General features: G+C 38.4%; 1 protein-coding gene across 1 annotated transcript; it reads right to left on the bottom strand.

The window, feature by feature from the left end:
• Positions 1 to 1,862: 1,862 nt before the first annotated feature.
• Positions 1,863 to 27,199, bottom strand: LOC104297740 (protein FRA10AC1). The gene is made up of 14 exons (XM_054163544.1): positions 27,059 to 27,199; positions 22,339 to 22,415; positions 19,979 to 20,071; positions 19,848 to 19,893; positions 19,034 to 19,110; positions 17,036 to 17,119; positions 16,470 to 16,554; positions 10,201 to 10,246; positions 7,421 to 7,534; positions 6,403 to 6,445; positions 5,185 to 5,309; positions 4,461 to 4,499; positions 3,261 to 3,345; positions 1,863 to 2,824 (listed from the first exon to the last, which is right to left on the bottom strand). The coding sequence occupies exons 1-14, from the start codon at positions 27,089 to 27,091 to the stop codon at positions 2,782 to 2,784; spliced, it is 990 nt and encodes a 329-aa protein (XP_054019519.1). The 5' UTR covers positions 27,092 to 27,199; the 3' UTR covers positions 1,863 to 2,781.
• Between the last annotated feature and the right edge of the window lie 351 nt (positions 27,200 to 27,550).

Below are 27,550 nucleotides of genomic sequence, written 5' to 3' on the forward strand. Positions count from 1 at the left end.
AAAATGGTAAAACTGTGCGCTCTAGATGTTTTTTCTTCATGTCACAATTTATATATATATGACTTTTATCAATATATGCAACTTCTCCACACTGTCCACAAAAAATATAAATAAATTTTGACAGCTCTTATATGAAATTACTGAATGAAAATCAAATGTGTACAATTCAAAGAAAAAAAAAATGTGACTGTATGGTTAGATTTTTATGTGTATTTCTTTAATCTGAAACAGTCCTTTTCTTTCATTCTTAATACTAAAGATCTAGTGCAAACATCTTCACTCTAGGAACACTCAATGCAATTATCTAGCACAAGTCTTTAAAAAGCAGGTCCATGGTACACAGTATTTTTTTCAAAACTACTAAGGACAAACCTGTAAACTGTAGCCACAGCTCAGAGAAGCCACTCTTTTGCTCATAAGCCCATGGCTCTGCCCACAGTTCCTAAACCTTTCATTGTTACATGTTTCATTGTAAACATGTAAAAAGGCAGACTGTAAACATCGTACTTTGCATATAAGTTTGCTAAGATATAGGATTATAGGATCTACAAAGGCATTTTCAAAGGCTCATGTACTCCCAATGCACCTTTTTAAAAAATGCAGTGAGTTACTTGAAAATCAATGAACTCGCACCAATTTAATCTTGGGAGGGAGACGACTGCAAAAGCAGAGCACATCAGAATTCACATTACCTCCCTATCTACAGCCAAGATGACAGACTGCACACAAATTAGCTCTTCAAGAACAACGATCTCCCTACCAAAGCCTTCTGTTCTTGAAGAATGACAGAGTCTGCTCCACACCTTCTACTCAGGTCTCAAGAAGCTAGTTTCTCCTGCAGATGAAGGAAGAAAAATGGCTAGTATATTATGCATGGATCTGAGAATTCTCTAGAACCACTTCCAAATCTAAGAGGAGATGTCTGTCAAATGCAACTCCTGCAATAACCAAGTCTAACATGCAGACTCAATCCCGCCACTTTTCTTCCCCCTCTAACAAAAGCAGACCCATTTCCCCCCCCCCCCCAAACATCAACAGTGAAGGGGGAATGACTGAATGGTTTGCCATATTGTATACCTTCCTCAGAATGTTCTACAAACACAGACACTGTGTATAGCTATCACCCATGATTAAAGGAATCCAACAAAAAACCCCCACTTTTTGCATCTTTATAAATGGGCCAAATATTTCATGCAAAATTAGTTATGACATAAAACTGGATATCTTCTGCATTAAATGCAGATATTAAAGCTATTTTAAGGTTGTTTAATCATGTAATTTTATTCAAACTGTATTAAATCATGTATTTAATATGTATAGTATTTAATAACTTTATTTTGAAGACTCAGATAGTAGTTAGTTATCTAGAACACATAATACACAATACTTGAAGCAATGAATACAGCAACACATTTGGCAAAGTGCCCCTCTGGGCAAGTTGCATGCATGTAAGCAGATTGCTGCAGATTGGATTTGACTCTCAACCAAGCTTGCAAGATGACAGAGAATTAACCTTTAAATCCACCTTCTTACCTAAAGAAGCCTTCATGCAAGGCTACATTTCTTTCTTACTCAAGCACATCCTAAATATGTCCTTGTACTGTCATTTATTTAAAATGTAATTATGTTAAGTAATACTTGTAAATACAATTCTCAACTTACTGAGTGCATGTAAAATGTTCATAAATACACTGCAACCACCTCTGCTGTTGTGTTTTCCACATGAAACACTTACTATAAATACTTTTATATATATACACAGTGGGAATTACGTAACAAAAAATATTTTATGTATTAACTTTCCTCAGATTAACACAAACTTTTAATTAAAACAAAAAAAGGTTGTTTTTTATAGTCAAAGTAATTTTCACCCAACAAAGAAAATAGCCACTCTAACTATGCACATGCAGATTGTTTCTTTGGAAACAATACATAATAAAGAATGTTTAAAGTTGTGTTGCAATTTAAAGAAGAGAACTAATCCAGTGGGTTTCTTAAGCAATATACATTCTTTACTTGTATATTTAGAATTACACCTTAAAGAAGGATTAACATTCAATCAATCTTAAGGAGATCAGAAACCATAGATAATCTACAAGCCACATGTACAGAAAGCTGCACATTTTATTTTTTTACATCAAAAAAGTCACCAACCAACAAGATTTTTTGTAAGTGGAATTATCCTTCACATTGTATTGTAACTAAAATTTAAAACAAAGTCACAAGGAACTAAACTTTTCTAGAAAGTAGGGCAGACATTTCAGATAGAGTTTACTTAAGGAAAAAACCAACAACTGAACTTCTCCATTAACATTCAAAAAATACTCACAGAGACTAATAAATGACCAATAGAGTTAAGGGTATTCACTCTTGTTTAATAAGTTAGAAATATGAATATATTAAAATGTATGACTTCAAGCTAAGAACAGCATCTTCCAAAATGCCCCTTTACAAAAATCTGACAGTAACAGATGTTTGGGATAAAACAAAAAGCAACCAACTTCCTTAATGTAATGTCAATAAACTATATTGTTTGTTTACATCTTTTGAGTGCTATTTATGTTTTTGCACTTACACTCTTAAGAGTATACAGCCTATCACAAGAAAAAAAAAGTTTTTAGACCTGAAGCCTTCTACAAAGACTATCTACTGAGATGGTCCATATGTGTGACTGTAGAAAAAGGTATGCTAACAAAAAGACATCTCCTTAATTATGACTGAATTTCCAGACTTTCACCTTCACAATTCATGAAGAAAATCAGCATAGATAAATGTCAAGTTTCAGAGAAACAAGTCTTGAAAATACTCATCGAACTCCTCCTCCCTGGAAAAAAAGAAAAAAATAAAAAGTCAAAGAAAGTTCTGCTTTGGATTTGTACCCAGGAGACAACCTCTGTATGAAAAAGATTCAGCAGACTTCTGATTAGAATTTGTAGTTGGTATAGACCATTTTGACTTACTCAATATTTTCCAGTACCCTTTACATTCCCTGTCTTGTGCAATAGCACTGAATTGACTGCTAGAAATTACTTCTAAGACAGTTAACAGCAGGGTAATGTGTAAGACAGCAGTGGCATGGTAATGGTTCTACAAATGTTTCTCCTTCAGTGCCTCTCTAAATTAGTTTCATTACATGGAGGAAATGTGGCATAATTTTAAGTGTCAGGGTATTCATAAAACACTCAGGAAAGAATTCTCTGCCAATCTCTGATTGGACACATTATGTCTTACTAGCTACAAGTTCACTAGATCAAACTAACCGTGATTTTTCATCTGGTTCTTGTAGAGGACCTTTCCAAAAGTCAGCATCTGAAGGACCATCTTGTGCATCGCTGTTATCTGAACCTGTTAACAAATTAAAAGTGCTTATGAAATGGATTTATTGTTAAATTTATTTTAAAAATTAATTTATTTAGATGGAATAATGCCAACAGCAATATTTTTCTAACCATAAGAATAAACCAAACACTTTACTTTGTGTAAACTAAAAAACAAAAATATTTCCCATTTTTATTTAATACAGCACTACATTCTTATTTTGCCCAAAGGTAACAAGGGTAATTGTCAAACCCCTGATCTCAACCCAGCAGCAGCATAGTAATTCATTCCTAAAATTAAGGGTTTATAATTACAAACCCAGTTTCAACTCAATATATTAAATGAAATATTTACTTTACTTTTATACAAAGGACAACTTTTGTAATTTATCAGAGAAATTTTCAGAAATTATGGATTATTGCATATCTCTTTCATGTAAGTATACAAATGGAGTGAAAACAAAAACGCCCTCATTATCAGAAATGCGCCTTGATCTAAAAAACCCCAATCATCCAATAGAGCTTTCCTGACAAAACAGAGACTTGAGTCATACTGAAACTACTTTACATCTTCCTGTAACAGTCTGGGCACTAGGACACTGCTAGAAACAGACAGCACAGCAGAGCAATTGGTAAACAACCAACCTCTTCTAGACACTCTACAGCAAGGACTGGCATGACCAATAGGGCTTGCTTCATCAAAAAAGCAATGGGGACTGGAATTATTGAGAATTATTGAGACAGCCACTACCTAAAGAATCACACAGACTCTGAGTGCATCCACTTGCAAAAAGTAGGTCACTGAGGTACTACAGGTTGTAGCTGGAAAATACTTTAGTTAAAGCCTACCATTTATTTAAAACTCTATTAATTACTTGAGTACATATTAGTGTCATTCCCTGAAAGGAAATGTAGTTATTTTTATCAGAAAAGCGCTTTCATTACACAGCACATATTTGCAGATCTGGCCTCATTAACAATTATTAAGAATTAGCAATTATTAACAATGTACCTACCTTTGCACTCCCTACTCTTTTCTGGAACAACTGTCAGCAAATAAAATTAAGTCCAAAGACAAATAGCCACAAAACAAAACAATTTATTACAAACCCATGAAATGCAGTAGAAATTAAAATAATTTACCTTTATCAGAATTATCTGAATCCTCTGAAGAAGTCTGATCTGAAAAGAAACACCATTTAAAACACAATAAGCATATCTTGGTTTAATCCATCATTTTAAATTGTGTACAAGTGTATTTCTAGCACAATATATTACACATGAACATGTGCACGTGCACACATACACCATGCATTCCCAGAAAGCAAGGAAACACTGAAGTAAAAAACCAACAACTTTTTTGGCATGAGTTTAAAGGTTACCAGTTTAAGCTCAACTATGTTATCCTAAGATCTAAGGTGTAAAAAGGTTATCTTAACACTTCCAAAAGGCTTTCAACCCCAAAGCCTCAAGGAATTAACTACTTCATGACTCTTTCAGGTAACCAGTGTCCAACTCTTGGTCAAACTCTTGGTCAGGTTGGACTCGATGATCTTTGAGGTCTCTTCCAACCTTGATGATACTGTGATACTGTGAAATTTTCCTTGTAATGAGTATTTTTCAAAAGGCTCTCCCTTTCTCTAAAATGTAAGATTTTTTTCCTCTCCAAATATATTTATTTTATGCAGCTAGGAAATTTTACTAAGAAAGCTATCTTTTTTTACTACATTGCATAGGGAAGGAAGTTATGTATCTGTATTTATACATAGTTGTATATCTATACTTATACATACGCAGTTACAGTAAAACAGAGGTTCAGCTAACATTTGAGTATTTTAGTACTTGAAGACCTAAAGTTTTAATTTACCTTTATGAATCTTTTTTTTTGACTTATTTTTTGCTGAAGAAGACAATTTTGTTTTCTTAGTTTTTGGCTCTTTAGAGGTCAGTACAGTTGTGCCTTTTTTCTTGCGTGCTTTGACTTCTTTCCTCCTTTAAAAAGAAACAAAACAATGAATATACACCTCTACTGAATGTACTCCTCAAGCAACAGTAAATCTTGAGTATTTAATTCAAACAGTTGTCATTTTTTCCTGAAAACTTATCACTGAAAAACTTAACTCAGTTGCAATGCAAAGTGCTATAAACAAATGACTGGGAATGCTAAAGCTGCTAAAAATGATACTGATGCAGGCAATAAAACCAGTGAACTGGCAAGCAAAAATTAAACATAGAAAAGAAATTTACAACATGCCATATACTGAATTTTTTTTGTTTTCTTTTAGAAAACAATTTCATAGGTAAGTAACAAGGAGAAGAAAGCTAGTACAAGTTTTTAAATTATTTTCGTATTTGATAGCAACAAAACCTGAGGTAGAAGAACCTCAAGTCTAAGAATCTCCTGCAGACCAACAACTCGTGCATTTTATTTTCAGCATTACTTATAAAGGCTGTGTATGAACACAGGTAAGTTTTTCCTGCTTCTTTGCACAAAAGTCACTAAAACTGTTTCAAAGTACTTCTCACTCTGCAGTTGATAAAGAGAAAATGGTTTACCATGCTTATTCTGAATTCAAGTGGGTTTACAATTTTAGTTCCCAAACCAAGTTAAGACAAATGGAACTAATCTCAGTTAATTCTCCTTCTTAATTTATGCTGACACAGTGCTTTAATGGAGTTGAATACAAATTAACTTTTTAAATGGATTAATTAACTACCTCAGATATATCCATCTAGACATGTTTGATTTGTGTTATTTATAAAAAAAAGAAATCATCATTTCATATGAAATCCAACTTTTAAAACACAGCAAGAGGGAAAACAGAAGAGATTTTAGCACAGATTTTCAGAGAAGAAAAATAATATTTGTTCTGAAATTAAGCAAAGGAAACTTTTTTGGGGGGCTGGGATGGGATTCTTCCAGTTTGAGCGGTTGTGTATTTTCAGCAACATCTAATTCTGAACAGAACCTATTCTGTCATAATGAAGTTACTAATAATCGAGCTGAAGTCTTCTTCCTATTTGTTGTTCATCACAACTGTAATTTATCAGTAATTCAGCCTTCAATTTCAGCCACCATTCATACCGGTGATGAAAGTTTAGTTTGTAGGAACATTCTGGACACAGTCCTGAAAAAAAGAGAGAATGAAAACATTACAGCCATGTATCTGACAAGCACAATTCACAAAACTTAGTACTATATATATAAACTACATAGAACACCATCTTCCAATTTCAGGAGCTTTTCCTTCAAAACAAAGGTTACAAAGTAATTGCAGCCAAGGTTGAGACAAATACCATGAAAAAGTCTTCAGTACAGACCCAGATTTTATACTAAACATGGAGGAAGATCACAGGTTCAGCACTGGCAAATCTTCATCAAAACCATCAGTGCTTACCAGATACAGATATGCCATTTTATGGATCTTTGTGGACAGATCAAATTATTCTACAGTTACAGCAAAGACCTGCAAGTCTCTTAGAGCTTTGTCAGAGACACATTGAGTGTCTTGCGTGCAAAAGTAAAAAACACATTAGCTTGTTTTACACAGAGTAACTGTAGTAAGTTTAATTATCTGATTAACATGCCAAAATGTACACCATAATGAATAAGAAAATCCCAAGATAGAAGACTGGAAAAGGAAGTGATTTAATTAAATGTAGGATTTTAGGAAGAAAACATAAGTACTCAAAATAAAATGAGTAGAGGGAAGTCATTGAAGAGTCCTCTGATCCAAAGCCCTGAGTCCCAAGCCACGTAACTCATTAAACAGTGACACTGATGAAACCCTCCTTTCAATGTAGTATTGTCCATTAAAACCATGTGTGTTTGTATCAAAGCAGCTTATAATCAATTATTCTAACTTTACAACACTACCAATTACACAGCATAAATTGCTCAACTTGTAACAGCTTTGTCATATACAATGATAGGAGCCATGCTCTCTAAATCAGACTATCATAATACCTCTAACTAAAAAGATCATCTCATTTTCTATTTTGTATGAACTGGTATCATTATCTCTGGGGTCTCACTCAAGAGCTTTTAAAGCACAAGGTATTTGTCTTTTTTAAGCGTACATATCCTTGAAGGGCTGACTTACTCAATTTCACAAGTGCATTCCTTTTTTCACCATGTTCTACGTAGCCAAAATTCACCTCCCAGCTCTTCAGGCCTTCTTGCTCATCACACTGCTTATTTCCACAGGAAAACTGACCTTTAAAGAGATCAAAACCAGCGAACTGTGGTTCAATGATTAACATGCATATGTTTGGGGTTGTTATGTCCAGTTTTGCTCAGTTTTTGATTTTTTGGTTTGCATTGCTTGCAAATAAAGAAGCCCAAATCTAAAAGTAACATCTAGATTAAGGGAAAAAAATCCCAACAGGTAATAACAAAGCAATCAATCATACTCGTCTAATATTGTATATTTGCAATGAAAGAACATAACTTGAATTGTGTTTTACAATGAATGGATGAAGGCATATGTCATGAAGTAGTAAGCCTGCTACTGGACTCTGAAGAAATGAATGTCACATTCTGTAACTTAAATGATTACTTAGCATGGATCAGGAGGAGAAATTCAGATATTAATCTTTAATAACATCAAACTATTCAAAGCATCATGTACATACAACATTACCATACCCATGTTCTTATTATCTTACTAGTTCACCTGACATACTGGACACAATTTTAAAAATAAATCTAATTACCTTCCATAAACTTTTTTTTTTTTTTAAATAAAGGAAATCCAGTTCAATGAGAAACTGTACAACAGCTTTAAAAGCTTAACTGGGTTCATTATGTTAAATACAATACTAATCTTAAAACAATTTGCACATAGTCAATGTTTACACAACTGGGTTCCCAATATTAAAATAATAGAGATATATACAATCCCTTTGCAGAAGGCTCATTTGTATGGAGAGCTGGTGGTAAGGATGTGTATTAATAGGCTCACAAGCAGGACTGTGGTGAACGATTAACCTCAGAGCATTCTCCTTAAGCTGCTAACTAATAGATTGGCAATGTCCTCAAATATTTCAGTTCTGCAATGTAAAATGACTTGCAATGCTAACATTTCAGGAAAAAAACCAAACAACACAAAATCAAAAACCAGAACAACCAACCAAACAAACACAAAACAACCCAACCACAGAGCTCTCATTACAAAACCAAGCTTCAATATGTTCACCCTTATGTAAAGGTATGGCTTTCATTACACATTTTCATCAGACAGTTTATATCCATTACAAAGAAGTAACATTGCAGCACAACCGTCTGGTGTGTCAGGCACTCCTCTCATTTTACCATCATCAGCAAACTTGCTTTAGTATGCTCTGTCCCTTCATTCAGGTTGTTGATAAAGGTGTTGAACAAGACTGGACATCTTCAGTCTGGAGAACACCACTAAGCCACAAGTCTCCAACTAGACTCTGCACTGCTGATCACAACCCTCTGAGCTCTGTCATTCAGCCAGTTCACAATCCACCTCACTGTCCACTCCTGTAACCCACACTTCCTAATCTTACTTATGAAGATGTTACAAGAGACAGTGTCAAAAGCACTGGTGAAGTTCAGGTATACAATACATCACTGCTCTCTCCTCATCTACCCAACCAGTCACACCATCAGAGAAGGCTATCAGATTGGTCAAGCACTTACAACTAGTAATAAAAGCAACCTCTCCTTTCACTCATCCTGTTTTTCTCAGTGACCTTACAAAGACAGACATTGAAAGCAACCAAATGGGAATAAGCCATTTTTCTATTCCCTTCTTAACACACCCTAAACCACAACAATAGTTCTCACCACCACTACCACTGTCAAACTAAATACATGCTCTGTCTTTTAAAATGTGAATTGTCAGACAGTTAGGTATTAATGCTTATTACATTTAATCAAAGCAATTTAGGTTACTGACTTATACTTTAAAATAGGAAAGGCAAACTAAAGATATTAAATATTCACTGCACTTGAAAAGAGCACAGGAAGCAGAGCTAAGGTTGGGTTCTTGCTCCCCTTAGTGGTGAAGGCACCATTTCACAATTCCTGTTCCAACTGTATGCCTCCCATTAGCATTTCATCCAAAAGCCTAAAATGTGTAATTTTGCACTTTATCATATATTTTTAAATATGAAGTATCAGATATTAAAAGGACAATGCAGCTGTAAATTATTTTTCCCCATGAAGACATAATAGTTAATAACATTACTCATTTCTCATTTAATTTTAATTATCTTTTTAAAGCAGACAATAAAGCATGTAATTGTATCAGATGTAACTGTCTGTTAATATAATCTCCAGTGCTGTATGCAATGTATGACTACAACTACCTTTAGGAGCTTTACTCTTCACAGATTAAAAAACTCCATCTTTACTGTTCACATTTCCTCCTTTGAGAAGATACATATTTAAAACAAGTGTATTTCTAACCTTTTAAAGACATTATAATAACAGAGCTGTTTATTCTGATCAACAGTATCACTCCATGCAATTTTCTTGCACGTGTATGCACGACTTCTGAAAACCATACATGAAGACTACCCAAAGGAACATCAATACATTACCCTAATTTCCTTGCTTGCTCAGCTACTTGAAAGAGTTCATGGAAAAAGGCCATGGAACGGGGCCCGCTGTGCAAGGTCCCAATAGCACATTAGAAAGAACTCTCAGAAGCAGAATAGCAGCCAGAATAATCTAGTGATTTAGAAATGGGATTTGGACTTGTGACAAATGATTTCCAACAAATATTTTCAAAATCAATGTATTGTTCATTATCATCTGATAAATTTATTGGTATTGTATAATACTAACAGAATTATGTCAAAACACAGCAAGAAAAGCATAAACATAATATAGAATGAAAGACAGCATTACCTTTTCCTGAAACTACTTCTTTCTCATGCCGCCATCTAAATCCGAACTGTTAAAGATAAGAACCAGAATTGAGTTGTGAATAGTGAACACATTCAGTAATGTAAAAACTAATTTCTCATTGATACTCTGCATGTGGTTCATCCATTCAATTGTTACTAGTAAAATTTCATTATCTGTTAATTAAAAATATCTCTCTGCTTGCCAAAAGGATTCCAATTTACACATGCACTCCAGTAGATGATGTTTAGTACTGAACAGCAACTTTCTGAGAGGCTTCAATAGCCAGAAGAAATAGGACATCCAGGGAGGTGACGGAGTCACTGTCCCTGGAGGGGTTCAAGAGGGGATTGGATGTGGCACTTGGTGCCATGGTCTAGTCATGAGGTCTGTGGTGACAAGTTGGACTTGATGATCTTTGAGGTCTCTTCCAACCTTGGTGATACTATGATACTGTGATCAGGACAAACTGACTTCACTACATACTTCATTGCAATCTTGTCCCATTAAAAACTGAGAAGACCACTGGAATACTTAAAAGTCTTATTAGCACATACTGATGGATCACCTCTTTACACCCTAAAGATCAAGAAAAAAAAACCAAACACAAACCACAAAAAAAACAATGAAGTTGTATGTCTCTCTACACTGCCTAGAAACTTTGCATGTACTTAACCCACCTATTTTTGTTTTCCAGTAGAATCTGGTTCATACTCAAAATGGCAAGTAACCAAGTGAAATGACTGAAGATGGAATGGAATGGGAACCTGAGTTCCAAAGCATCCATTGGGATAAATACTAACTTTTTCTTGGTGCACTCACAGACTGAACCCACACAAATGTGCACTTTGTCAATGCAGTGGCATAAATTCTGTAACATACTGGATTGATTTTCAGTATTTTTAATGTAAACACTGTACATAAGTACAGGTATCTATTGGTGTGTGGACTTTAATGTTATTGATTTTTCTATGAAACCTGTATCTGAAAGGCAAGAGCATGGAGTTCTCATGCATGAAGTGGTATGTGGTTCAAAGAACACTAGAAAAAACACAGGAAAAAACTTTGCCATTTAAGAATGTGCCATACTCTTATATAAATGCTTTGCACCTGAATAACAAAACTGAAAAAAAACACCAAAAAGGCAGAAAGGCACATGCAGACTAATGTTTTCTTTGCACTGATTGTCTCCATTTCAATTAGTTACATAGAAGATGTCTAAGTGTAATGGGTTGGGGCAGGTCCCCTCCCCACCACAGGCAGAAATAACGACTCAGGCAAACGGATTGCAAAAGTGATGAAAGTTTAAATAGAAAGCGGTGAATGTTACAGAGAACCCAAAGCGCAGTGACAAAGGAAGATCCCATCCCCACCTGAGGGTGCATGCAAAACCCCCAGGGCTCCTTCTTCCCCCTCCCTCTGCTGGGCTAGTCTCAGCTGGCCAGGCCTGAGACTGCCCATCCCCCTGTGGCCTTGGGCCCAATCAGGCCCATGGCCGGGAGATCTCTCCCCCAGTTACCAAGTCTCGGAGAGGGAAGGAAAGAGGAAGTGCCAGACTCCGCACTGGATCTTATAGTGGTGCAAAGAATTATGGTAGGGAATACACAATTTCCTGTGTCCATCCCTCTGGGCTGGACTTCTGGACACAGGAAGTGAATGCACCAGGGGGGCACCCAGCTCAAACTACAACACTAAGAAAACTAAAAATGTGTATACCGACAGCAATCTGTCCACTAACATTCACAGAAGATCATGTTCTGCTGTGATACTGCTGTTGTGATGGTTTGCCAAGACACAATCAAGTTGTGCTTGGCCTACTCAACAAATCTGCACTGTGATCTAAGTACCATAATACCACTCACACCCCAGTCACACAAAAATTAATCATTTGTAAGAAAATACCAACTGTGCTGAACAGTTCAGCAAAAACAACATAAAATACATCTGTAAATGTAGAATACATGACAGAAACCAGTTTATATAAAGAGTAATGGTAATTGGTTTTGCTCTTTTCATGCATATTTGCTGGTTTACAGGGTATTCTAATTATGAAAAGCTTGTGACAACTGAAAAATACAGCAAGCTTATGGTTAAACATCATCGGGTTTTTGGCACCAGTTTTGCACATTGTGCTGCTGGCACTGAAGAATAAAAAACAATTTGACGTTATCAGCACATCTGCTTCTTCATACTCCATCCATCTGCTATTTCACCAATCATCAAGTTATCCATGCCCACTTTTTGCTACTGGAGTTTTATACAAATTTTCCCTCCCCGTTTGATTCAACAAAATATAAATCAGATTATATCCATAGAGATTTTCCCCGCAATGATATCAAGAAAAATAAGCAAAGTAAAAAAAGAGGAGGGAGTCATAACCACCTGTAGGTGGTCTAGGAAAAAAGTTGTCTTCATCTTCATTCTATTTTGCCAGTCGTTCTTCCACCAACTTGTGGAAAATGACAGTGACCAAGGCTAAGAAGAAACAGTAGAATATAGAGCAAATACAGTTGAATTCCTCTTAAGCTAAAAATATCAGGAACGTATCAAACTCCATAGGAAAACCGAAAATTAGGGTAGCAGAATAGAATAGTCAGCCTGCAACACTAAGGAATGCAAAAGCATCAGCAGCAGACAGCATTTACTCTGACTTGAGCAAGATCCTAAAAGAGCTATTTTTCACAAGGCAGACAACTCTAATACAGATGCTTTACAAGAGTATCAAATTACCAACTTCATGAGAAATTATAGTTTCAATAATGTGAAAAAAACATTTAACATCCACAAACAATAAAATTTCCAAATTAAATATGGACTGCTTGTGCAATATGTAATGGCTGCAGCAACAACTGACACCTTTTTCAGTAAAAAATGTAGACATTTAGACAACACTGTGGAAAAATACCATATATATTTTAACTATTTTTATTTTCACAGAGAAGTTTCCAGGCTGAAAAACAATGACAACAGCAAACATATTAACATTACCAAGTGAAAGAGAAGGTGGCCTAGAAATCTGCAAATGATCTAGAAATATAAACAAAAGTGTAAAATGTACTGTGTTTAATGACCAGGTGTCAGACAGATTTCATTTCTTAGCAAAGAGGAGACATCTGCAATCTGTTAAGCCACAAAACAAAGCATAGAGACAGCAAGTAAGAACTTTTCTAGGAAAATAAACAACACAAAGAACATTTCCAGTCCAATGCATATCAAAGTAAAACTTACATGCAGAGCACTCTCCCTTACTGCATTGCAAAACTGACAACAGAACTACACTATCTGACAGTACAGATGGACATTTGTCAGACTCAAAGCTGGCAGACAAGGTTCTGCACTAAAGGTTCCAAGACAACTTTGACCTAAAAAATTTTGTTCTAGAGAAAATGCAGAGTAACACAGCCATCACAAGCAGGAGCTGTCAGTGTCTCAAAGTAGCCTCACACCAGAGGGTCATGCTGGCATTTCTCATTAAAAGAGAAGGAAAAGATTCTATTTCCTAAACACACAATGAGAAGTGGGATCATGGGTCACAGGGTGCCATTTCCCTGTGCTGCCAGAAACTGAGGTAAGTGCATCTCCAAGGATAAGAGCACAGGGAGGTTATGCTAAGGGACCAGGAGATCCCAGACATCTGTGTCTGTGCATATGTGAACAAAACAACAAACCACAACAGTTAACTGTGGCCTTGGGAGTTCGTATACAGTCTTGGGTTTATTTGAACTTTCATATTTAGCAAGGCACTCTGCTTATTTCTTGGACTTCAAGAGAGCCTCTCTGATGAAACTGATCCTTATTATTATCCAGTACTTAGCAAAACAGTGCTTTTTCTCTGTAGAAATTTCTAAATGAGATCTGAGCTACAATCTCCATGCTGAGGTCTTTAGATGAACTAACTGGTTAAAAGATTTTGGCTAGTTGCAAGACAACAGTCGTGGAAAGAGACTTATGCATAACATGCAAGTCTCAATCTATGCAATACATATATTAAAAACATCACAGAAAACTGATTTCCAGTTTTATTTTGATGCTGCCCAGTAGGATACAGAAACAAAATCCCAGAACAGCTTGGCCTGGAAGAGATCTCAAAAGATCATCTGGTCCAATCCTTTGTGGGAAAGGGAGCCTAGATGAGATCACCGAGCACCCTGTGCAACCACATTTTGAAAGCCTCCAGCAAAGCAGACTCTACAATGTCACTGGGGAGGTTGTTCCAGTCACTGAATGTTCTCACTGTTATAATTTTCTTTCTTCTATCAAGATGAAACATCATCATACCAAGCATCAATAACAGCTGAGAAGCTGATTACCTACCCTGCACTTCTCATAGCACCTGCACTGTAAAACAAAAATACAAGGGGCTAAAGAATTCCAACTTTCAGTTTCTGGAAATGCAGAAAATAATCAAGGCAGGAGAAATCTGAAAGCACAGACAGTGTTCCATCGGTGTGAATGGGATCAGCTGCCTGTTCCTGACTTCCAAGGATAAAAACTGTTTTGACATACTACTGTATCAAACATGGTCATGGATAAATCAATACTTGAGAAAAATCTCCTTTTTGCTATTTTTTTGTAAAAGAATTTCTTAAGACAGGATTGTTTTGCAAAGAAGATAGCAAACATGTTGAAGCTTAGCACAGTAGCAAAAGAAACAATCTGTAAGTATACTCAAGGTAAAATCAGTTGAGAGGGCAGGGTAGAGATTGAGAGATATGAAACTGCTCTAGGAAAATAAAACAAAAATTGCTCAAAGAAGAAAAAGAAGGAAAGACATCCTCAGCATTTTACTTTTTGTTAATTTGAATTTACTGTTTGCATTTTTCTGTTTGAATTTTCTTTAGAAGACTGTCCTCTTTTCTGCCTAATTGTGGTAGTTCAGGCTGGGTACGTCCTGCTGCTGCCACCCAAGATACACCTCTGGTGCCCTGAGTGTCCAGCCCAGTGGGTGGACACGGGAAATGGCGTATTTCATACCCATAATGTCCATCTCGCTATAAATCTATCAGCAAGGTCTCACACTTCTTTATTCTCTCCCTACTCCCATGAGAGATGTTTCCCTATCTGGTGATAGTGGGGGAGTAGTTCAAGGCCTCTTAGGCCTGGCTAGGCCTAATGCCAGGAGGAGAAGGGGGAAGGGCAATCTCAGATCTGGCCAGCTGAGATTAGCCTAACAGTGGAGAGGGGGAAGAAAAGAGCCCTGGGGGGTTTTGGATATACCCTCAGGCAGGGAGAAAGGGAGTGCTGGGAGGCTTTTGGGTATGCTGTGAGGGACTCTGCATGCTTTGGGTTTCTTTTCTCACTGTGCTTGTAGCTCTCTGTAAAACATTCACTGCTTTTCCATTTAAGCTTTCCATCACTTCTGCAATCCATTTGTGTGAGACTCAACTTTTTCAGCCCTGGTGAGAGGCAAGAGAGGATCTCCTGGCCTCAAACTGGGACACTAATATTAGAGTATAAGGCCAGGCTTTGCAAGTACGTACCGGTGAGTCTAAGGTTCAATACTATAAATAGTCTCCAAGAACTTTATATAGACATTGTTTGCAGGGCTGGCTTGTTACTATGCACTAACAACATTAAGACACATCTGAGTTCAGCAACACTCCTTGCAAAATCACAACAGAAAATTCAAATATTCTTTTTGACTAAGAGGTTAGTCAGTCTAAACCCTGGAAATTACAAAGGCTGTTCTGGTTAACAAGAAAAACTGGTGCTGTAACTGGGTTGTTTCTCTAAAGTAATTCTATTTATTTACAAGGAACATACAAACCCTGTTTCCATAAACAAAACAACAACAAAAAAAGAATAATCAGCCAAAGACTGTTCTTAATAGACATTTCCAAAATTGTTTCTGCCAGCATTCAAGTACAAAACTCTTTCTTTGTAGATAAACACCCCTCCCCCACCTTTTATTTTTACAGTAACATTCCCAGGGATTTTTTGGGCTTCCTCTAGCGCTTCTCTGCAGACAAACCTCTTTAGCCTTCTTTCCTTAACCTCTCTGCATTTTCTGCCTTTCTGACACACAATGTACCTCTTCATAAAACACCATCTGACAGAAATGCTCCTGTTCCCACAGAAGCACATTTTTGAGGCAGTGACAATGCCTGGATTCAAACTGCTGCTGCTTATTAAAAAACTTGACAAGTTCTCCAACTCTCTTTCTAGGGTAGGGGTACCAACATTCTGGTTTCATGACATATCCACAATCACAAGGGATTTTTAAGAAGAGGACATACTTTAAAACCAAGATGTTCTACAATCATGAAACATACCTTATTCTCTTTGTATCTACTGAGATCTGCTATACAGTATTCCTTGAACAATTTATCATAGTACTTCTTCGCAAGCCTCTTCTCCCTGTAGCAAAAGGTATTACGTTTTTAAATCACAGAACATGATACAAACCATTTCACATTGTAATGACATTAGCAAGACATCATGCTCAATTTGAAGAACACAAATGGCAGAGCTAGAAATGCAGTATACTCATTGAGCTAAGGAGCAATTTCCATAAACTGGGAAAATTGCATCTAAAATATATCTACAGCACATATTAAACTGTATTTTTTCAAACTAGGCTCCCTTCAGAGGTTTCAGAACAGTCCATTTGGATCTCAGAGAATGCCCAAATATTTCTTAGTTATTTTTGTCACCAATTTTTTTTTTACCACCGAGCAACATTACAATATGAAAGACCTCCTAAAGGTCTTTCATTTTTAAATGCAGTGAAGATCAAAGAATAATCACCAAGTATGCACAGTAACTCTTAATTATTAGGGAATACCACAGATTTAGTACAAGAGATCTAAAAATAACATTCTATAATAGTTCCAGGTACCAATTCATGTCTGCTTCATCATCTTCATTCCACAGGAATCTATGGTTTTCTCTAATGACATCAAGATCCGTCTTGTCATTTGCTCTATAAAAGGACACACTTTTTTTTAGTACAATGAAATATTAAAATGAAAAGTCAGTCAAATTATTATTTGAAAAACTGAGTATTTGGTAAAACCAGTATTTCACAGTTGCAATCCCTACCTCACTGCATAAAGGAAGATATTGCTATAGAATAAAACTATCAAAAAATACTATAGTATTTCTGGCATACTTTTCCCAAACAACAAATTCACAGTGGCAAATCATAGAATGTTTTCAGTTGGAAGTGTTCTCTAAAGGTCACCTAGTCTAAGCCTCCTTCTCCAGGATGAACCACCCCAACTTTCTCAGCCTTTATTTCCAGGAGTGGTATTCCCTCTGATCGCTTTTGTGGCCCTACTCTGGATTCACCCCAACAAGTTCATGTCTTTCTAGTGCTGAGGCCTCCATAGCTGAACAAAGAATTCCAGGTAAGGTCTCACCAGAGCAGAGTAAAGGAGCAGAACTACCTCTCAGTCTGCTGGCCTTCTGGGCTGCAAGTTTACATTGTTGGCTCACGTCCAGCTTTTCATCCAGCAGTACTCCTAACACATTCTCTGCAGGGTTGCTCTCAATTCCATCAGCCCCTAGCCTGTATTGATACCAAGGATTGCCCTGACTCAGGTGTAGGATCTTGCATTAGGCTTTGTTGAAGCACATGAGGTTCCCACAGGCCCACTTCTTGAGTTTGTCCATGTCCCTGTGAATCACATCCTGTCACTCTGGTGTGCCAATCACAGCACTCATCCTAGAGTCATCTGTAAACTTGCTGAGGGTGCACTTGATCCCACTGTATCACTGATGATGATGTTAAACAGCACTGGTGCCAGTTACGTACCCTTAAGGAACACCAACTGCCATCAATCTCCATCTGGACATCCAAGACATTAAACACTATCCTCTGAATAGTCTACCCATCAAATCCTTATCTCTGCAATTTAGAGAGAAGGATGTTGAGGGGGACCATGTAAAAGGCTTTACTGAAGTGCAGACACAGATGACACCCATAGCTTTCCCATGTCCGCTGATGTTGCCCCTCCACCAAAGAAGGCCACTTGGCTGGTCAGGCAGGACCTGCCCTTGATGAAGTCGTGCTGGCTGTCTCAAATCTCCTCCCTGTTTCCCATTTGCTGATAGGTGTTTGCATGATTTTCCCAGTCACAAACATGAGGCTGACAGGTCAGTAGGTCCCAGGGTCCTCCTTTCTAGCCTTTTTAAAAATGAGAGCAATGTTTTTGTTCTTCCAGTCACCACAGACTTCACCTAACTGCCATAACTTTCCAAGCATCATAGAGAGTGGCTAGGCAACTACATCAACCAATAGCTTCAGGACCCTGGAATGTATCTCATTACAAATTTATGTTTGGTTAGGTTCCTCAGATGGTCATAAACCTCCAGCTGGAGAGACTTTGCTCCTGCAGTCCCCAGCTTTGGTCCCTGAAGGGAAAATGGCCACTGAAACTGTGCATGACTTGAACCTGTCTGAAAATATACTTTTTATACTTTTAGTTGAAAACAGTAACGTTAGAAGGCTCTTACAGATAGCTCTGAAGGAGGTTATTATTCTGGACAATGGATAGCAATTCTGCACATTTCAAAAGTATTTCAAATCGTTATTTTGAAGGTACTGCCAGATATTTCTTAATGTACCCTGCATAATGCTCACCTGTCATCTTTTCTTTTACATAACAAAACAAGAATAATTCAGCCCATGGCAAGTCCTTATATAAAAGCATACGAGGCAATTCTGTGTTTCAGATATTTACAATGACTGTAGCTATCATTTGGAATGAAAAGAATTAGTAATTTGATACACAGCCACATCCCTCTCTCCCCAAAATCTTAACATGTACTTAATGGATTTACACAACATTGGAATTTTGAGAGCATGAAAGGAAAGACAGATAACAGCTCTTACCCAGAACGTCGGAAATCTTCGATTTTGCCACCATAGTATAAAATGTAGTCACTGACAAACTTTTTATGTCTTTCATACTTAATAAAGCAATTAAGGATTGGTTCAGAACTTCTCTTATTTTACCATAGGTAAAAACAAACAAAAAAAAGAAAACCAAAAAGCTTTTCATATACTTAACAGAAAGAAGGGATTTTTTTTTTTTTCTTAAAAATAGTTCAGAAATTTCCAGAAAGGAAGGAATTAATATGCAATTTTTACTTAATAATAGCTCAGAAAAGTTACTGTCCAAATACAGGCATTTTCATCTTTAAAACTCCATTCAGCTGTCAGGCCTTTATAGAATTGTCTTCCTTTATCAAAGATGCTCTGAACACATACACCTAGAAATTGGGTTCATTTTTTCAGCTGTTTAGACAGCATCTTCTTTCTGTATTACAGTCTGGCTACTATATTCTTAAGTTCTCAGTAGAAATGTATTTGTCCAGAGATAACAGTAACCTCATCGAGAATTATGTTCTGGATAAATTCACCTGAAAGAGCAAAGTATCTTTGTGCCAGTCTAAATAAAATCTACTGTGTAATATTTTTGTCCCGAACAGGACAAATGGACATGTAGGGGGAATCTGGAAATGCCTCAACAGAGCAGAGGCATTCTCAGAGACATCTCAGCAACAAAAAGAAGCTAATCTGAAGAATGGGTCAGTATTTGGTGCTGCACTCTCAACTGCTGAGAGAACTGAAAAATCCCAGTATTTCACCATAATGGATAACTTGTGCCCCATCTTCTAACCAGGAAGATTACATAGAAGGATACAGCATCCATTGATATCAGATGAAATCTTCTTTTTCTTGCTTCTTCCCTGTTAATGACAAATATGTTTCAGTTGAAGTTTGACTTAACACAATGGGAAAACTGCCTCACAAAACCAAAATATGAAAAGATACCTATCCCATTCTTCAGCTGCGAATTGTCTGTGAACTGCACTTCCTTGCTTTCCCTTTTGAAATGGCTTTATCAGAAGGCTGTCTTCCTTTTTACTAAAGGTAGGGAAGGAAAAAGGATAAAGTTAGTCAGGAACTTTTCATAAGCAATACATTTTCCATACTCCAAACCTGACTAACTGTTATATTGCTAGTTTCTACAGGAATAAATTAAAACTTTAGAACCAGCTATCAGCTTAGACTTTATTTCATTTGCAGAACAAAATCAGAAAGGTATTTGCTTACAGTTAGCATTTAAAGTAAATTGCTCAAAACAGTAAGCTGGAATATTTATTTCTACAAATATTATCAATAGAGAACCACAATGAAAAAAACTTGAAGTTTTGTCAGTTTCACTCTACATTTAAAGCCCTCTATAAATCTCAGCTCTGCAACCAAGTAGGAACAGGAAGGGACAGTATGTTCACTGAATACGAGTCACTTCTATTAACCTTTTCCCATTCTTCCATGATAATGTCTCAACACTTCATTAAACAGCTCCAGAGCTCTGCCTCTTGTAGTGTTACTACAACAATGGCTAATTTAAAACTTAAGCACTGTGTTGTGAACCATACTTGTCAGGAGGCAGCTAAAAGTCCTTTCAGAATTCCACAAAGTAATAAAAAGTTAAAGTGATACATTTAGCTAGTAAAAAGTACATTCAGTTTCATTCCTCAACAGAAGTGAAGATTTTTCCATAATTATCAGCTGGCAGAAAGAATGGAATTCAGAAACCTGCATAAAGCAAGCCAAGGAATTTGTATTTCTAGCTGTGAAATACAGGACTCTAGAAGCACAAAATTCCCATAAGGAGACTCCAGAGAACAACAATATGGAGAAAACTGTTTTCCTTGAAGTGAATATAAATATCATGATAGAGCAAGAACAGGATATATGTATATATACAGTGAACCCATGTAAGAGTCTTCCTCAGAATGAGTGTGCTCAAACAAGGGTAATGATGATCTCTACAACTCCCTGAGAGGAGCCTGGAGCCAGGTGGCAGTCAGTCTCTTCTCCCAAGGAACAAACAACAGGACAAGAGAACACAGCCTCAAGCTGTGCTAGGGGAGGTTAATGTTGGGTACTGGGAAGATTTTTTTTTACCATAAGGGCTGCCAAGTCCTGGACCAGGCTGCCCAGGGCAGTGGTGGAGTCCCCATCACAGAGAAGTTTCAAAGTCATGTAGATGTGGTGCTGTGGGTCATGGTTTAGTGGTGACCTGGCAGTGCTGGGTTAACAGTTGGATTCAATGATCTTCAGAGTCTCTTCCAACCAAAACAATTCTATGATTCTATGATTTTTGAAAGGCTCCTTATGGTTAGCTGATATTCCACTGGGAAGTGAAATGGTGTAATGTGTAATGGCCTTTTAAAGAAAATGAAAACTGAACAAAACCAGTCACTGTTTTAATAGAGAACAGCTATATTTATAAAATAAATGGAACAGTACAATGCCTGCTATTATTCCAATGATTAAAACATGACATTTTTCCCCCAGAATGCAGTCAGACACTACAAAACCCATTCTTTCAATTTTACTACAAAGGAAAATATGCAAGAGTCCTAGGAAAGTTTCCAGAAAGCCTTCTTAAATAAAGACCAACAGCACAGTAAGGGAAAGACAGGAAAAGTAAGAAAGATATATGCACAATGTAGGCAAAACATTCAGTACAACACAGAAAGTGTCAAAGGACTATGGAGCCAAGGCAAACTAAACAAGTAAGTAGAAAACCTTAATAATATAATGAAATCAGACTACAAAATTCAAGGTAATTTCTTGTGCAAGCCACTGAAAGAACTGGCAAAGATGGTATCAAATAACAGATGTGTAGTTCTTTTCAATGACTGACGACAACACAGTTTACCCATTTGTGGGTCTCTTCACAAATTAAATAATAAACATGTAGCCTCAGTTCTTCACTTCCTTCAAGCAGGTGTTTTACACCTACAAAGCCTGCTACCACTCAGACATTTCTGCCTTGCTCTCTTAGCAGTTCCACGTCCTGATGGATCACAATGAACAGTGTAACCAAACCTCAGCAGCTGATACTAATGCTTGGGAAAAAAACAACTCTGGTCCAAGAACTAAGAGGTATATAGACACCAAATGGACATGGCAGAATACCTCTTAATCAGCTGTCCCTGGGAGATGACATGCTTTGGCAAGCTTGACATGAGGAGATGCAGGAACCATAGAGAATGATTTTTCAAAAAATATTTCAGCAGGACACTTTATATATCACAGCATAATCATCTATACACAGGCCATTTGCAAAACATTATGTATTCATAATGCAAAGTGTTAATTCTGCACTACGTTACCTTTTAGTCTTTTGCACAGTCTTCTCTCCATTCTCCTCATCACTAAAATCAGAATCATAGCCTCCATGGCCACGTGCCTGAAAATAATAGAAACCACACTCAATATACCTTCTAATGTCTTATGGACATGGCATAGCTAGAAACTGGTACTGTCCATCCTCCATAAAGAAAAGAAGAAATACAGGTGGTAAGCAAGCAAAGTGCAAATTTTCACATCTAAACCAAAGAAAGCTCAAAAACCAATGCAGAATATATTCCAAACAACATAGGGCAAAGTAAGATACAATCACTCTGTCAGAAGATCACTTTTGAAATAACATAGATGCAGATGTCCTCTTTTTTTATCCTCACATAGATGCAGATAACCAAAAGTATGCAGCTTCTCTGGAGAAGCATGGCCAGAAGGTTGAAGGAGGCGATTCTCCCCCTCTACACTGCTCTGGTGAGACTCCACCTGGAGTATTGTGTCCAGTTCTGGAGACCCTACTACAAAAAAGATACAGGCATGCTGGAATGTGTCCAGAGAAGGGCTATGAGGATGATCAGAGGGCTGGAGAACCTCTCCTATGAAGACAGGCTGAGAGAGAGTTCAGGCTATTCAGTCTGGAAAAGAGAAGGCTCTGAGAAGACCTTATTGTGGCCTTCCAGTATCTGAAAGGGGCCTACATGAAAGCTGGTGAGGGGCTTTTTAGGATGGCAGGTAGTGATAGGACTAGGGGGAATGGATCCAAGCTAGAGGAGGGGAGATTTAGATTAGACATTAGGAAGAAGTTATTCACCATAAGGGTGGTGAGACACTGGAACAGGTTGCCCAGGGAGGTGGTGGAAGCCCCATCCTTGGAAGTTTTTAAGGCCAGGCTGGATGGGGCTCTGGGCAGCTAAATCTAGTGGAAAGTGTCCTTGCCCGTGGCAGGGGGGATGGAACTAGGTATCATTGTGGTCCCTTACAACACTGAAAATTCTATGATTTTTTAAGCATCTTTGGTCTTTACTTTCAAACAAATAAAAAGTGAGTATTTTCTCCAGGAGCTGCTCTTTCAGAGGGCTGCAGGACAGCAACTGATGTGCCTATATTATAAACAACCAACAAGAAGAACAAAAGTTTCTTCAGCTGTGATACAGCATTTTAGATCATTAGATCTTTCTCTGGTAGCTAGAAAGCTGATTGAAATGGTAACTAAATTACAAAATAACAATGTGCCTGTAAAAATGTACCATTAAATCAGCACATTGCTACCAATAAATGATTTTCTCCCCCCCATACCCTTTGGGACTACAATGTCAAATTAATGCACACCAGAAAACCAAAACAGCCCATTTCTTAATGCTATCAAACAATCAAGCACTGACTGATGCCCAAATTTAACACCTCCATTTTTTTAAGGTACAGTTACATGTCCATCAGAAATAATGGCTTATGTAGATTCCATCTCCTCTCCCTCACTCCTACCCTGGTGCCTTTTCTCCAGTTGATCAGTTACAGCTGTGACATTACATGCTAACCAGATCAAACATCTCACCCAAGTTAAAAAGGATGCTATCTGAAAAGATTATTTTAAGCCAGAAAAGTTAACTGACAGTTCATCCAGAGTCCCCCCTTACCCCCCCAACAGATACACTAGCCAGCTGGAGGGGTAGCACAGGAAGAGAACAGACAGAGCTGAGAACTGCATAAACCAGCACTGACATCAGACAAAGCATTTACACAACTGTATCGTTTACACAACTGAGATGAAGACAAGAGGGATGGTTACTCTACATCTGCATTGGGACAGGTTCAACACACACTTCCTAAATACCTTGGTAATTCAAATTATGGATAAGAAAAGAAACTGGGTTAGAAAACCAGTATATCTGATTCAGCATTGTCCTGATGCACACAATCATACTCCTCCTCAGACCAAAATAATCTGAGAAAAAAAGAGACATATCTCTTCAGGGTGATTTTGATGAGAAGCCTTCTCTTGATGCAAATTCCTCCCCAAAATGCCACACTGGAGTGTCACTTGTATCCTCTACTGATATTTACAACTGGTGTCTATTGTGCAGGGTATGTAAAATGCTATCTTCTTGCACTGATGGTGAATCAACTTTAAAAAATTTATTAATAATGTTCCTCTCACTCTTGAACTCTTCTGAAGAAGATGTAGCTCTCCTATACACATTTATTTGAAGAAAAGCAAACCAGAACTTTCTTATTTGCCTTTATGTTTTCTGTTTCCCAGAAGACACAAAACTTACCAGTTACCAGAAAAAAAGTGCAGCAGTCATCTACAATGTTTGGTATAAGCAGGTTTTATGCACTGGCAAAAGAGCACCAACGGTGTGAAGTCCTCCCAGCACAGTCCCATCACAATCCACAGCTTAGATTATGGTTTCCTAGCTGAGGTGGCCTGTCACTACTTTTTTTTTTTAATTAAGCTTATGCAGTCTTTTGAAAAGGCTGAATACTTCATGAATGTGCAAGCAAGTTTGATTATATTTGGATCACGGTCCCCAGGAAACAAATCTGTGTATTCAGTAATGAGCTTCAAACTGACTCTGAGAATGACGCAAAAAAACCAAAGATGCAAGAAAAGCTGTTCCAACAAAATCATACTGCAGGGCTCTCAGAAGCTGGTAACTGCCTTTTGGAAAGCTGTGGCTGTGAATATAATGGCATGCATGGCTAAGGACTAGGTTTTGAGGAGGCTGCTCTTCTGACAGGAAAGCTCTTCACAGCCTCAGCCATACTTCTGAATCACCAAAATCACTCAAAGATAAATTCAGAGTGAAAAAGGTACAACCCACAGCTCCTTCTTAGAAGGCAACAGTAAGACAGGCAGGTACTGTACTGAAGTTGTGTTTGACATCAGCACCTCCAACAGTGCTGGACAGCACTCCTACAGACCAGGACTGAGTAATTACTGACCTGAGGATGTCTTAGTATGATACCAGGATGATTTGACTTTTAGGTAAAACATAAAAATGAATTCCATCAAGGAATATCATCCATAAATGAATTTTTACATTTTGAAAGGACAGTGTAAACAGACACCTGCTTAACGTGAACTTTTAAGCCTCATTCCTTCCCTTCTTCACAAAAAAAAAATTTGCCAAACAACAGTCCAAGACAAGGAAAGTGTACTTAACTGTAGTAAAAGAGGGGCAGATACCAAAGCTTTGTGCCCATGCTAGCAGATTTTAAGAGGCCTATGTAGGCTTGGATGTGCAAAATTCTCAAAAAAAGTGTGTAAAAACTACTTTCACTATTTGATAGACCCTTTAATATAATCTTCACTTTGATGGAATTTGTCAGAAAGTCAGAATATTTTTAGTAAATTAGCATGGTAAATACCAAACATTACATCAAAACATGATGTATGTAACTTGAATGTATTTGAATGTGTTTTGTCTGTTGCACTTTTTTTCCTTCCCACTGAAACCACAAAACTAAAACAAGCTCCTATGTGGTTTCAGATACATTTAAATTGCTGACATTTAAGTAATTTCCATACCTTGGATTAATTACTCGTAAAGCAACTAGAGACAGAACCAAGCCCACAAACTTTGGGCTCTAAAAATTTGCAACACAGTACATATACACACTGCACACAATTGATGTTAGATAGAGGAGATGTCAACAGTTGTTGTCAATATAGGATACTGCAACTCTGCAGCACTGCATTTATAAGAAGTATTTGCATCTGGAAGAGGAACCTCCTTTAATCTTCTCATCTATAGTCAATGAACACATTATAGTTAATGTTGTCTTCTAATCACAACACACAGCTGACATTAGAAAGTCAGTTAAAACAAACAAACAAACAAACAAACAAAACCCCAGATACTACACACAAAAGCTCAACTCGTGGTTCTTACTAGTCTCCTCAAAGGTGTCACTCCCATCCTTCCCTTTATCTGTCCAGCACACAGGTCTGTGTTCCTGTCTGCTTACCCGTGACCCAAAACAGGCCTGAGCGTTCAGCAAGGTTCAAAAAAGTCTGTGAGGGTCCAAAGGAAGCACAGATGTAGAACTAGGATCACAGCACTATCCTGTCTAGATAAAAGGTGCCACGCAGAGGGTCAGCATGCTTCGCTACAGAATGCTCTTCCCACCTTGATGCTATCTTTGAGGCTCTGCAACCCACTCTTGGGGGAAAAAAAGCCTGAAAGTAAGTACAATTACAATTCAAACTAACTCTTCTTTATAAAACAAATTGCAAGAAGCACTTGTTTATACTGTACAGTGAACATTGCTAACAAAGAGAAAATACACCCACAAGATACTACTCCTTTATTAAAACTCTAAAACTACAAACGGAGAAGCAGGAGTAAAAGGTAGGTAACAGCAAGCCAAAGCAGTGAGGATTAGAGCTTTGTGGTGCTTCGTAGAGAAGAATCACACCGAAAAGCGGCCCGTGTGGGTTCGACACGGCTTCCAATGCCGTTCTCATGCACCGAAACCCGTCTGGCTTTGCCCTCGCCTGGTGCACGGCCCGCCTAGCCCGAACAGCCACCACCACAGCAGCCCTCGGCCGACCGCGGGACCCAGGCCATGGCCCTCAGCTGTCCTCCTGCCATCCAGGAGGATGGCTCGGCCTCTTCACCGCAATGGCACGACCTGACCCCTCCGCCGGCGCTATGGAGGCTGCGGCCTTCACCGAGGCCTGTCCACCGCGGCGCCTCCCGCCCCTGCCGGGCCCCTTCCTTCTGTCCCTCCCTCCTGGGCTCCACTCACGGCCGCGGAGAGTCTCAGCTGGTTGGGCACCATGGCGGCGGCCGCTGGCTGGGGACGCAGGAGAGAGCCGCCTCCGCCGCCCAGTCCTGCTCGCCAGTCTCGGAGCTCTCTTGCGGGCTGCTCCAGCGGGCCCCTCCCGGAAACCGAAAGCAGAGGCGGAGCAGGGCCGCGCTGGGGGCTGCCTCTCTCAGCCGCTGGCGGGAGCCGCGACGCAGGGCAGAGGGGCACGGGGAGCCGGCGGAGCGCAGTGGGGTGCCGTGAGGCAGGGGAGGGCGAGCCGCGCCGGCAAGGGATGGGAGGGGAAAGCCGCTCATCATGTTTAGGGGCAAGGGGAGTCTCCCTGCTTGGGAACCGGGTGCGCGGCCCCGGCTGCGGCGGTCTCCGTCTCTGGGAAGGTAGGATTCGGCCGTAGTGGCTCCCAGAGAGGCCTTAGCGAGTTCCCCTCCTCCCGTCCCGCCTCGCCTCCGCCGTCCCCGGCGCTTTCGGGCTGGG

This window comes from Dryobates pubescens, chromosome 8, assembly GCF_014839835.1.
Source record: "Dryobates pubescens isolate bDryPub1 chromosome 8, bDryPub1.pri, whole genome shotgun sequence".
Taxonomy (NCBI): Eukaryota; Metazoa; Chordata; class Aves; order Piciformes; family Picidae; genus Dryobates; species Dryobates pubescens.

What these genes read in the sequence shown, in the direction of transcription:
- LOC104297740 (XM_054163544.1), bottom strand. Translation starts at nt 27,091, where the DNA reads ATGGTGCCCAACCAGCTGAGACTCTCCGCGGCC. An exon ending in AGAAGTAGTTTCAGGAAAAG is followed by an intron (nt 7,535 to 10,200) that starts GTAATGCTGTCT and finishes ATCTCTTTAAAG; the next exon opens with GTCAGTTTTCCTGTGGAAAT. An exon ending in AAAAAAAAAGATTCATAAAG is followed by an intron (nt 4,500 to 5,184) that starts GTAAATTAAAAC and finishes GTTTCTTTTCAG; the next exon opens with ATCAGACTTCTTCAGAGGAT.